This window comes from Scaptodrosophila lebanonensis, unplaced genomic scaffold (genome assembly GCF_003285725.1).
Source record: "Scaptodrosophila lebanonensis strain 11010-0011.00,11010-0021.00 unplaced genomic scaffold, SlebRS2 tig00000072-arrow-pilon, whole genome shotgun sequence".
NCBI classification, from domain to species: Eukaryota; Metazoa; Arthropoda; class Insecta; order Diptera; family Drosophilidae; genus Scaptodrosophila; species Scaptodrosophila lebanonensis.
In genome coordinates this window covers 5,894,891-5,907,172 of record NW_022060558.1, presented here as the reverse complement: position 1 = coordinate 5,907,172, position 12,282 = coordinate 5,894,891, and the positions used below count along the sequence as shown (strand labels likewise).

The 12,282-nt window shown below is 36.3% G+C and overlaps 1 protein-coding gene across 5 annotated transcripts in view; it reads left to right on the top strand.

Annotated features, from left to right (window-relative positions):
- The first annotated feature begins 517 nt into the window (after positions 1-517).
- LOC115625432 (filamin-A) overlaps positions 518-12,282 on the top strand; it is a 41,633-nt gene continuing 29,868 nt past the window's right edge. For 2 of the 5 annotated variants that reach the window (XM_030520475.1, XM_030520476.1), the window contains exons 1-2: positions 5,252-5,737; positions 7,215-7,554. In XM_030520475.1, coding sequence (XP_030376335.1) covers positions 7,269-7,554 — 286 coding nt within the window. In that variant the 5' untranslated portion in view covers positions 5,252-5,737; positions 7,215-7,268. Of the gene's footprint in view, positions 755-5,247; positions 5,738-7,214; positions 7,555-12,282 lie in introns of those variants that run through there. The other 3 variants (XM_030520474.1, XM_030520472.1, XM_030520473.1) reach the window with 3 other exon arrangements.

Below are 12,282 nucleotides of genomic sequence, written 5' to 3'. Positions count from 1 at the left end.
GTGTGATATAAATGTCGCTAGATTTGGAGAGCATTGTTTATTTAATTCGAATTGTTATTTATTATATTGTTGTTTTTTTTTTGTTCACGATCGTGCCTTTTATATTTTTTGAGCTCATTTTCCACCCCACATGTATTGCAATGGAATTTTCTCACAAGGTACATAATATATTTTATATACTCGCACAAAACAGACTTATTGGATTTATTTGTTTTAAACTATAGGTTCTACCGAACAAAATGTGGGAAGAACCTAACAAATAAATTAAATGTTCGCTAGAATATTAATATAAAGATTAATCTTCAATCTAATAATTAAAATTGTTTTTCGGGTTTCTTAGCTGATTCTATGTGCCTGGCCACCGCTGTACATATTATTATGAGAAAAATAATAACGAAATTGAACGAAACGAGCTGCGGCCGCTTTGGCTGCATATAACTTTGAGTAAGGAGGCGCGCACAAGTCAGTCGATTTGAGAAATTGTCGCGATCAGAACATTATTGTCGTGCGCCACGACGAATTCTTGAAACGCGCGGATCTCTTTAGAAATTGTTTACGAAGAGGCAAAGAGACTTCTTGCGTTGTGTTGTGTTGAAAAACGTGCAGGCCAGGCATTATTCAATTAGCCTAGGCCGGACAAGTGCAGTATTAGTAGCTTCCAAAGCTTCAATTTTAGTGAAACTATTGTAGCAATTCAATTTCCAATTAACTATATTCGTTAACTGCCGAAAGCATCACCATGGCAGCTCGCAAAGTAAGTTTGGTCAATGTTTTTGGTCAGCAAGAACATATTTCCACACACACACACACACACACACACACACACACACACACCCATACATACCTTGCCCCACATACCCGAATAGTCCACACACGCATTTTGCATTTTGCATTTTGCGAATTGTACAATGCATGTTTTGGCTTGTTTTTATATACAACAGTACACACCGTATGTATTTAACTAAATGGAGGACATGTGGCTTTCATTACCTTTTCAAAAAGAAAAAAAAAACATTCTGCCTATTTTTAGACGGAACGCAGCTAATTTTCTCGGTTTATTTGTGTAAATGTTGTGTGTAAATATAGTTGCAAATAAATTTTAAATAATTAAAATGGAAGTGAAAATTTATTTGGCGTTTCATTACGGCCGCTGACTCACGCAATTCAAGTGGCGCCTCACGTTCGGACGCTGCCCATGTTTAGATATAAACGTGTTTGGGGATATGGATGTCGACGTGGACGTGCCAGTTTATTTCCATAATCGGGCAACAACTACTACTTAGTATGCAAAGGTCACCGACGCATGGGCGCTTTATTTGGCGACACATTGAGCACTCCCTTGGGGCAGCGACGAAGGACTTTCTCCTATATTGTCATTATCCTTAGATACTCAATGCCCATGGAAAAGCTTGTTAGCTCGACTTGACTCAGTCGGCTATATTTAAAAAAAGCTAACCATATCGGGAAGGTCGTTTGCTCTGCACTGACAACGTCATTTGTTGCGCTCAGTCAAATGTCTGTGAGCACTTGTGTTTGGATTTCGTTTCGCCTTTTACTGATCGTGGATGATGGCGGGCGGGGAAGGCGATGGCGGGCGAATTCAAAAAGGCATTGCCAAAACCAATCAGCAAACATGCGAAACGCTTACCCAAAATCTATTTGCTTTCATTTGGGTGTGTGTGCGATATGCAATGTTTTAGTATGATTCACGACATTCACTGTCGATGCCTTTGCAATGATATTGAGGAGTTCATATAAGTAGAACCACTCCAAAGTGCATAAACAGAACTGACTGCTCACAAATTTTTATTTGGCAATTGCATTTAAACAACTACTTTATTCGAATTATATGCCTCAACTATTCAATGGACTTTTCTGAAGCAAACATTGTTATAAAAGTAAATGTAAAATGATGCCATGAGTCAAAACATTAAAAAAAAAATATTTAATTTTCACCATAGAGAATTTATCAAGAGAAGGTCTCCCATGATCATTAGCAGTCTTTCAGATATATTACTTACTATTATCTTAATCAAGCGATTTGCTTATGGCTTCACACTTTTTCTGTATATATACATATATATCCGACTGCCTAGTTATATAGATAGAAATTGGAACTCAGTTTCCTAGTTTTGCACAAATTGCCTTCACTTCCTAACTCGATTTGAGTACTTTGAGTACAAGATAGAAGACCATCTTATGGCGCAGTTTATGGGAGTTGAGGTGCAAACAATCTCTTCCACTTCAAACGTATAGTTTTCATTATGAATTTCCGAAGGACTGCAAATTAAGAGTACATACATATTTTGCATTACTTAACCAACAATCTGACATTCGAGGTTTTTCAAAATATACTTTTAGTAATACTTCTTTCTTCTGCTCACCTGCAGTAAGAACTAACAACGCAAAAGAAAAGAAAAGAAAATTGTTGTATAGCTCAAGAAGGCGAATTTTAAAATTGTATGCATGTCATACTTTTATACAAGTGGGTTTTTTATTATATTCGTCGTTAAGCTTTTCCGTTATTAGTATGCACGTGAGAAGCTTGTACTTATGACTTCAAAATTTCACAAAACTAGAAAATCTTACAAAAACATCACGGGATGATCGTCTCTTGATTAGATAAATATTGATAACAACTATATTAAGTGAATGGAAATACCATAAAATAAAGGCTATATTTTAATGGAAAACAAATCCCAATGACCTTGAATGACAGACGACTCCCTAATTAAATAAAGAATCTTCTGAGCTCACCCAAGAGTTAAAGTTTGGTTAACTTAAACAGATATGTATATTATTCAAATGCTCTGATATTTAAAAATGAAAAAAAAAAATCGCGCGTGAACGAACGTACATATCATTAAAATGCCAAAATATTTATTTTTTTGATAGTATGTGTGTAATGATTAATTTGGTGGGGAGGGGTTGGTGATTACCGTTACATACACCTAATTCTGTTTTTACACGGTAGATTGGTGAGTCAGAAACAACCGTTGACCATATGAAAAATAGGTGCTAGGTTCCTTATCTCTAAATAAATATATATGCAATTTTTAATTTTCGAACTGTGTTATATCAAAATCGTTTAAAAAAACCGTGTAAAAACAATATTAGGTGTACATACCTCTGTATTTAAAACGTACAAATCAGCACCAAAATATGCCATACGCAGCGCTTAAGCTTTGATTTAAAATGTAAATAATTTGTTGCTTTAGCATACTTTTGGGCGCGCAAATCAAAAAGAATTATGAATTTTCTCTTTACGCTAAGCCCTCCTCAGAAGTTCCCGCCTCACGATATTTTTATAGCCTGTACCCAAAGGGTGGAAGGCTATACTAGTTTTGTGCGAATGTATGTAACAGGCAGAAGAAGGCGTGGCAGACCCAACAAAGTATATATATTCTTGATCAGGGTGACAAGCCGAGTCGATATAGCCATGTCCGTCTGTCTGTATGAGCGCAAGGATCTCAGAAAGTACAAGAGCTGGAATAACCAAACTTGGTATCGAGGTTCCCCTTAGTCCTAGGCAGGTCAAGTATAGTTTTTTATTCTGATACACCCCCACTCCCCCGCAATACCTGTTTTTTTTTAATAAATTCCGTAATTCACAGAATTTTGAAATCAATTTTGGTAGTTACATTCAGTTAGTGCTAATGTGCCAAGTTTTATCATGATAGGTCAATTCTGAAGAAAGTTATAGCCATAAATAAAATCGCTGCTCATGCGCTGCCTGGAGCTCTGCCGGCAGCGCTGCCTTGGTTCAACTTTGTGGTGCATACATACACGCATATAAACACGCATAGACATGATGTAAATGTATGCTGTTAAAACTGAACATAAACATGTCTTCTAATTTAATTAAATGAATAAATTTAAATTTTTTTTAATAATTTAATTTAATTTTTTTTTTTAATTTTCCTTTTTTGTGGAGAGTACAGACTATTTTACTATCGGGCTTTCTCGACTGTAGCGTTCTCTCTTGTTTTTATTATGGTACCAAAAACACAAAATCTTCTGTAAATATAAATTTATATTCAATGTCCTCGTATTAAGAAATTAAAACTATAAAAAAATAGCCTAACGATCATAATATTTAGATCAAATAGACCTATGCAAAAGTAACTAACAACGACTACAAATCAAAGCTATTTGGATCGTTCGAAAAGAATAAACTATTATAATTATATTTAAAGCAAAGCAGGAGAGGCGACCCAATTTGTGAGAATTTCGGGAAAAACAACACTCCAACTAAAGGCTAGGAAATGCTCCAAAAATAAACACACAAAGCAGCCAGATTCTCATGTTCAAATAAAAACAGTTTAAGCTTTAATTAATATATCACCAAGAGTGATATTAATTAATTCGTTTCATGCAGAGGGAAAAAATGAAGTACAAAACAATAGCTTTTTAGATATTAAGGCCCCATTTCACATCCATGCGTGATCATGTGACCTTGTGTGCCGTCAGGAAGCGAAGTCCATTTTCTCCACAATTAGTTTGGAAAGACTTCCATTGCTTTATCAGCCACCCAGAACTGTAATCGGTGAGATGATACAGCTTCAAAACAAATTTTATTCGAATACTAAAGTCTCGCGTGTGTATGAGTCGCACATACATATATCGGGTACACTTCCCCAGACTTCGTATAACAAGTTTTGTGACCCTTGCGTTCATACAAATGGAAAAACATTGCTACAGCTACTTAATCATGTAGAAAGATTTTGGTATCTTCCACGCACCGTTCGGGTACAGGACATGTCTATGACTAGAACTTACAAATGTATTATAGTAAATACACTGATTTGGATGAAACTTTAGTCATTCTGAGGTATTATAACAAACTAAGTCGGAGTTGAAGTAGTCGAGCGGGGGTGTGTGGGGTCCGCGATGCTTCTTTCTAGGCTTACTAGGTATACCCAGTCAACTAGTATATACTTCTACACAGGCTATAAACAATCAATTACTCTGATAAGAAGCTTTAATTGCTCAAATGTACACATAATTTATACACAGAGTGTAGAAAGCTTTAAGCGCGCCGCCGCAAGAGAACAATAATAAACAAAAGCAGTTCGAAAAGCAAGAACGAAAAAAACAGCAAAACAAAACAAAAAGATAAGTAGTGAGAGAGCGAGAGACGGAGAGCGCCAATCGTAAGAGCGGCGCGTTGATCAGCAACACAGCAGCAGCAGCAACAACAATAACAGCCGCCAAGATGTACGCCAGCCAACAGCAAAATGTTAATGTTAAAAGCGCTGTTAGCGCCGGTGCGCGACAAACTCAGCTAACTTCGGCGCAGCCGGTCTCAAAAACAGTTGACGGTGGTACGTGTTTGCAAACAGAGCGGTTAGCGGAGCACAGTTATAGAGCTGGCGACAACAACGAGCGTCAAAGAATCCAAGCACATAATAGCAATAATAATAAAAGTCAACAACAAAGCGGTGCGAGTGTCGGTCACAACGTTGTTGGTGAATTAGTGCAAAACGCAAATTACACAAACGGTCAAACGACGCAAGCGACGATTTTCCTTAATCACATCAATAACAGCAACGTTCACAAGAACGCGCCAAATTCGCTACAGAACGCCGCGTGTGCTTTTACAAATTGTAACAACAGTAATTTGAATTTCTACGCAAATTCGGCGACTGTGCCGCAGCAAGAGCAACATCAGCAACAGCAGCCACAACTACAACTCAAAACAAATAACAACAATAACTACGACAATTTCTATCAACAGGTGTGTTTTGCGCCCCGCTGCGTCTTGAGAGCCTTTGCTTGATCTTCTATTCGTGATTCTTTGTATGTGGGGGCAGTTTTTAATTGCTGCACTTCGTTGTGCCCGGCATTTCCATTTCGCAATTAATGAAAATGTTAATGAACTTCACACGCTGTTCACAGAGCGCAGCAGAAAGGCTAAAGCTGTCGCAGTTTCTTCATTTCTTTTTCTAGCCCTTTTGGCCACCACACATTTCGGCCATGCCCGCAGACAGAGCCAGGCGTCTATTTTTGTTTTTGTGTGGCCGACCAACACACACACACACACATAAACACACAGACATTCTGCTTATGCTCTCTTTGCCTGCTCATCAACTTCAACTTTACGTCGTTGTTGTTGGTTTTTCTGCTTTTGGTTTTGTTGTCGTCGTTGGCGACGTTCTTTTTATGCGTTTTTCGTATATGTATAAATGTATGTATGTACATACATACATACATATGTACATACATTTTTTTGCCACTTAACTGGCCTGGCGTGAAGAAGCGTATTATATGTGGAAAGTGGACTGTCCACTTAACTACAAACGTACACATGTGTGTACAAAACTGGAACAAGTCGCCAATGCCGCTCGATCGCCCACCACACCACTCCCAGGGCCCATTGCGGTATTCAATTGACAATTGCATGACATTGTCTGAAACTCCTCTATTGTCCCAAAGTCGATTTGATATATTAAATACACACATATGTATGAATGTATACAGATACATATGTACATATGTATGTTGTGATGTACATTCGTACATATGCATATAAACGGACGTGAAACTTAAATAAAATGGCATTTTAATATTGCTTTAGTCGTTCGGTATTTCTACTAAGAACAATTCATCAGAAATTTTGCACTAAATTATAAAGTTTTTTTTACACGTGAAACAATAATGTGCTTGTTACATTAACATATTCAATTTTATTAACGGTGAATTATAATCAACTTTTGTGAAATTGGATAATGAAGATGCCACGAATGGCGTACTCGCACAAATCTACTGTCTTCGAACAAACTCCACATAAAAATCAGACTCTTTTATCCAAAGTTTAAAAAAAAACAATTGTTGTTGTGTACATAAAAAAGCTACATATACAAATTATTCAAATTGCCTATGAAATTTGACAAAAACTATTACATATTGTTTATTTTTTTCAACATTCCGAGAACATAATTACCAAAAGCCTTCAGTTTTGGGCAAATAATTACATTTTTATTATTTTTAATGACTAAAGAAATGCAATGGCTACATTGCCAAATAACGAGATTAATTCAATTCGACTTGGGGACCAAATTATATATGCATTTTTCTGTTCGCACACACATTAATATGATTCTACATATTTATGTGTGTACTTTTCACTTAACCAAACCAGCCATGTGCCCTTGTGCTATCAATAATACTAACTGCCTAACTGCTCTATCTGTCCCCGTATTTGCCCAAAACAGCCAAGCGATAGTTACAACCAGCCGGATCAGTACGAGGAGAACTTCGACGAAGACATGGAGACCGAACGTGATCTTGCCGAGGATGCGCAGTGGAAAAAAATCCAACAGAATACCTTTACCCGTTGGGCCAACGAGCATCTCAAGACCATCGATCGTTCCATAAATAATCTGGAAACGGATTTGTCCGACGGTCTGCGTTTGATTGCGCTCATTGAGGTGTTGTCGCAGAAACGCATGCCCAAATACAACAAACGTCCAACATTCCGTAGCCAGAAATTGGAAAATGTTTCGGTCGCACTAAAGTTCCTCCAGGACGAGGGCATTAAAATTGTTAACATTGGTGAGTACCTCAGCTATTATTTATTCTTCATATGTATCCGTGAACTAGTCATATTACATGCGCTGTTTAATTCGCTTAAAAGATTTCCATTAAGAAGGGTTACTCTCATAAAATTATGCAATTCAATTTTTCACTAAGTAGTATGAAAATAGATACATGTATATACATATATCTATAAGCATAAAAATGATCAGAAGGTATAGAGTGAATATGCTATAGAAAATGAAATATCAAATAAGTTGACTATTTAATAAGAACTATAAGTCAATGATCCTTTACCACGATCAACTGTCTTGAAATTGTAAAACTCCGTATTTGTTGGACATATTTAATGCCTTATAAGGGGATTTTAAGAATGGAGTTTTTGTAATTACATTGGAATAACTGTAGCTATTGAAAATGAAATAACTTAATATATAATATATAAAAAGCTTCGTAGTAATAGAATTAAACAAAATTAATGGTTTCGACACAACATTTTTATTAGCAATGTGTAGAGTTGCCTTTTGAATTTCATCAAACTTTTTTTTACCACGTCAATATGTACGTGGTACGTACGTTTTTCATTTTTATAAACATACATACATAGATATAAATACCGTAGATACGAATGCTTAAAGAATGCCAAACACATTGGCCATGATTGATATAGCCAGAGGCACAAAACCAAATCGAATATAACTTCAGCGACAGTTAAATATAAAGACTATCCCAGTTTCTGTGAGCCGCGGATTTTTGCACCATGATTGCATAATGTCTCATTTAATTGTTGCCAAGGGAGTAGAACACACGCACTTAGATACTACATATACATATGTATACTCATATGTCTGTAGATGTATACGAACTGAACCGCCTTGGTGATGCACAGGTAGCAAGACAAAAGTGATACTCCACCACTGCATTCCACACAAATCGAAATGCTTGGCTGTTTTTTTACATTCAAATATGTTTGTATGTATATATTTTTCAATGGCTTGCCTCAGACACTGACACAGACTTAGACTGAGACTGGGACTGCAAAACAAATGATGTCATGCTGTGTTGTTGCCCAGCACCAGCAACAGTAAAATCAACAGCAGCGGCTCAGTCGACTCCGATGCGATTTTTACTTTCATTTGTGTTTAATTTTAATTTTTATGCACAATTTAATGCTTGTGTAGTAATTTGTACAGCAGTTTACAGTACCTGTACATAGGAACACGTTTCAGTGACGTCATAGACTCAAGTAGCAGATGTGAATCGGTCTCATTATTCACACTCCCAATATAAGCGATAAAGATAAATTTGATAGCCGCTTTTCCACAGTGCTGCACAAACACCTACAAAAGAACACCAACGAAGCGTGAGCATTTCTGAAGGTTAATTTCATTAGAGGGGCTTCGATTCGGCGGACACTATCAGTTTCAAAGGCCCACAGCCGGCTAACCGCTAACCGGCTAGCCTCATACTTATAGTAGTAGTCATGGCCATGACAGAACCTGGTTTGGATATTAGCAACTAAAGTGCACCTAGAAAGTATATTCAAGAACTTGCTAATTCATTTTGATTAAAACTATGAATCTAATGTGACCATGTGATCTCTCTGATGGTAAAGATATTTACTTGTACACGAGAATGTATGATTCCGGTATACAAGTATTCTGGATATGTAACATTCTGAACCTCATTCTCGTTTTCTTAAGTTGATGTAATAGCACGACATATTTATAACCCGTGACGACATTGATAAGTGCGCATTTGTTTGTCAATCTCAGTGGGTTTCCTAAGTTCCCCGCACCGCCCATTATTCAATTACAAGCGAACGGGCTCATATTGATAAGCCAACTCTAGGTCTACCGAACTCAGTACTAGCGACAGTACAAATACAGAGTAAATAAATAGATTGACACATTTGCTCCCCTGTTCGAATATAGGGAATTAGTCAATAATAGACAGCTACTTAAATAATGTTAACAAATGTGTGCTTGCCATATGAAACTGTGTTAACGCTTTTCATAACATTGTTTAGCTACCTACCTACTACTGAAAACAATAGAGAACGCTACAGTCGAGCAAGCCCGACAGTGAAATACCCTGTACCCAGACAAACTTCCGTCACTGAGTTATTGGGTATTTGGTTATTATAGCTTTTATAGTTTCTGAGATCCTTGCGTTCATCCAGACAGACGAACGGACATGTCTAGATCAATTCCCTCGTCATGCTGATCAATAATATATATACTTTATGGAGTCGGAGATGCTTCCTTCTGCCTGTTACATACTTTACGGAAACCTAATATACGGGTACAGGGTATAATAAGCAAACAAAATAATATTATAAAAATATTTTTAAAAATAAGTTGCTTAAAATAATAAATTAACAAATGTATAACACGTAGCTTGGGACTTAGTGTATGACCTGGAATAACCAATTTGGAATTCATATTCCTCCAAGTCCGAGGCAGATCGAGTTTGTGTTTTTTTCTGATGCTCCAGCACTCCCCAGCTATTTGTGATTTTTCCTGTAGTTCTTCCTCAAATTTGGCAATTACAATCGAATATAGTTTTTGTGTTTTCATGTAATTTTTCATTGTGATAGGTCTATTGTATAATACGTGAAATAGTATAGTAAAAGTTTAGGTAATGATGAGGAATTATTTAAAATTCGTAAATACCCCGCGGCAGCCGTATAAAGTATACCAATTTACCAAAACTCCTAAATACCAGGTTGCCTTAAAATTGAACTGAGTTGGAGAAGTTTTTGATTTTGATTGATTTTTTATATTTTTGATCATATGCATAAATTATTATTTAAATGCATAGTGCAGTACTTGACCAAAATTTTAATTTTTTGGAAAAAGCTGCGTACGTCCTTATCCTCTTGACCCTTCATACTTGACCTTTTCGAGAACTTAGAACCCGCATACCAACATTGTTCACTCTCTTTCTTATACTTTCGTATATTTATTTTTAGCAATTATTAAAGCTAATCAGTTCATGGCGCTCTCTGTGGTTTGATAAACCAAATTTCGGACATATTTGGCCAGTGATAAGCGCTCCTACTTATCTTGAAGCAAAGTTTGCTTTGGTTGTACACATTTTTGGTAGACATTTTGCTGTTGGCAAGGCAACAGTTGTTGCTGTTTATGAATTTCCAGCCTCGAAAGTTTGTTTGAGTAAGAGATGTTTCCCGAAATTTTCATCGGGGGCTCGATAAATAAATGCATCAATCAGTGAATTTGATTTACCTACTTGTAATACAATTTTGTGCAAATTAATGGTATACGCATAATTTCTTCGTAGAAATGATGGACTTTCTACTTGTTATCAAATTCTATTATACTTATTTGGTTGGCTATCTATGAGTCATTAAGTATTTTCGCCCTAACTGCAGTAAAATTTTTAATGCATCTTTTGTTTCCATATAGAGTATGAATCAAAGCAGGTATAAATTCGTTATCAGCATGACAAGAATAAAGGATCTCTGAAAGTGTTCGGGAAAATACGTGTTTAGGTTTTTCCCAGTGCACTCCCCTTTGAAGACCTTTTTTGCTTTTCTGTTTAAAAATTATTCTTTGATTACATTCTGATTTGGAAAATATATAATACAAGTTGTAATTACGGAAATGTTTGTGATACATAATTCGCTAGTTTTGGTAAACGATTCCATTTTGATTCCCTGCTTTTAACCCTATCTTAATTCATACTTTCAGTTTATTTATTTATTTATAATGCTAGCCTAAAATTAAAATCTTAAAACCAACAGCAATGGCTTCTCGGGCCGTCAGCTAATACTTTCAATTTAGTATATTCGTGTTATTCCATTTTCAATTATACAAATTAAATTCCAAAATTTTGCAAACAAATGTTTACCATCTACAACTACTTTTTAAATTACACCCAAAACAGTAAACGCAAACAATTATCTGCGTTGCCATATACCTGCGTATGTCTATATACATACCTAGCGTGCAAAAAAACTAAATAAAATATATATTTAATTAGTTCAGCAAACCCCACATTGTTGACTTCAGCAGCAGCGTAAGCACACACACACACACACACACACACACACACACACCTTTTCCTGCGGACAAGAGACAACAAAATCGAAATTCTTATTCTATCTGAACTCCTTCCTCTGTGAGATGTCGACGACTTTATGAGTGATGCCGGGCAGTAAAACTGGTTTCCAAATTCTGAATTTTAAAGCCACCGGCACACATTATTTTGCTTGTTTTTTGGACTATCAATTGAATTAGCGCGAATTCGCGTGAAATTTGTAGTGGGTTTGTTTTCCAACTTCCCGCAACGGCCGGAGAATTTTCGGCTCCATTAGTTGCCTCTTGACAAGTCGGCAGCTATGTACTATATACGTATTTAGATTTCCATACGCCACTTGCCGCTCTACAAATGTTTGCTAAATAAAAAAAGATCTAGCGAAAAAACACTCGCGCGCAATAAAATGTACAAATAAAATAAAACGTACGAAGAGAACAAACCTAAATTCTCAAACATACATACTTGTACATAAGCGTATAACGATAAAAGTCGCTCAGTTGACTCAATGACATCATCGGATGTGGGGTTGTACGTTACTTTACTTTAAATTTTGGGTCTCTTTCGGTTATATAACAATAACAAATGTTCACTATTGGTTTCGAGATTTTAATTTTTCACTCCACAGATTTTCGATAAAAAAATTAAAAAAAAGTTCATAGTCCTAATATCTTGGCGTGCTGGCAC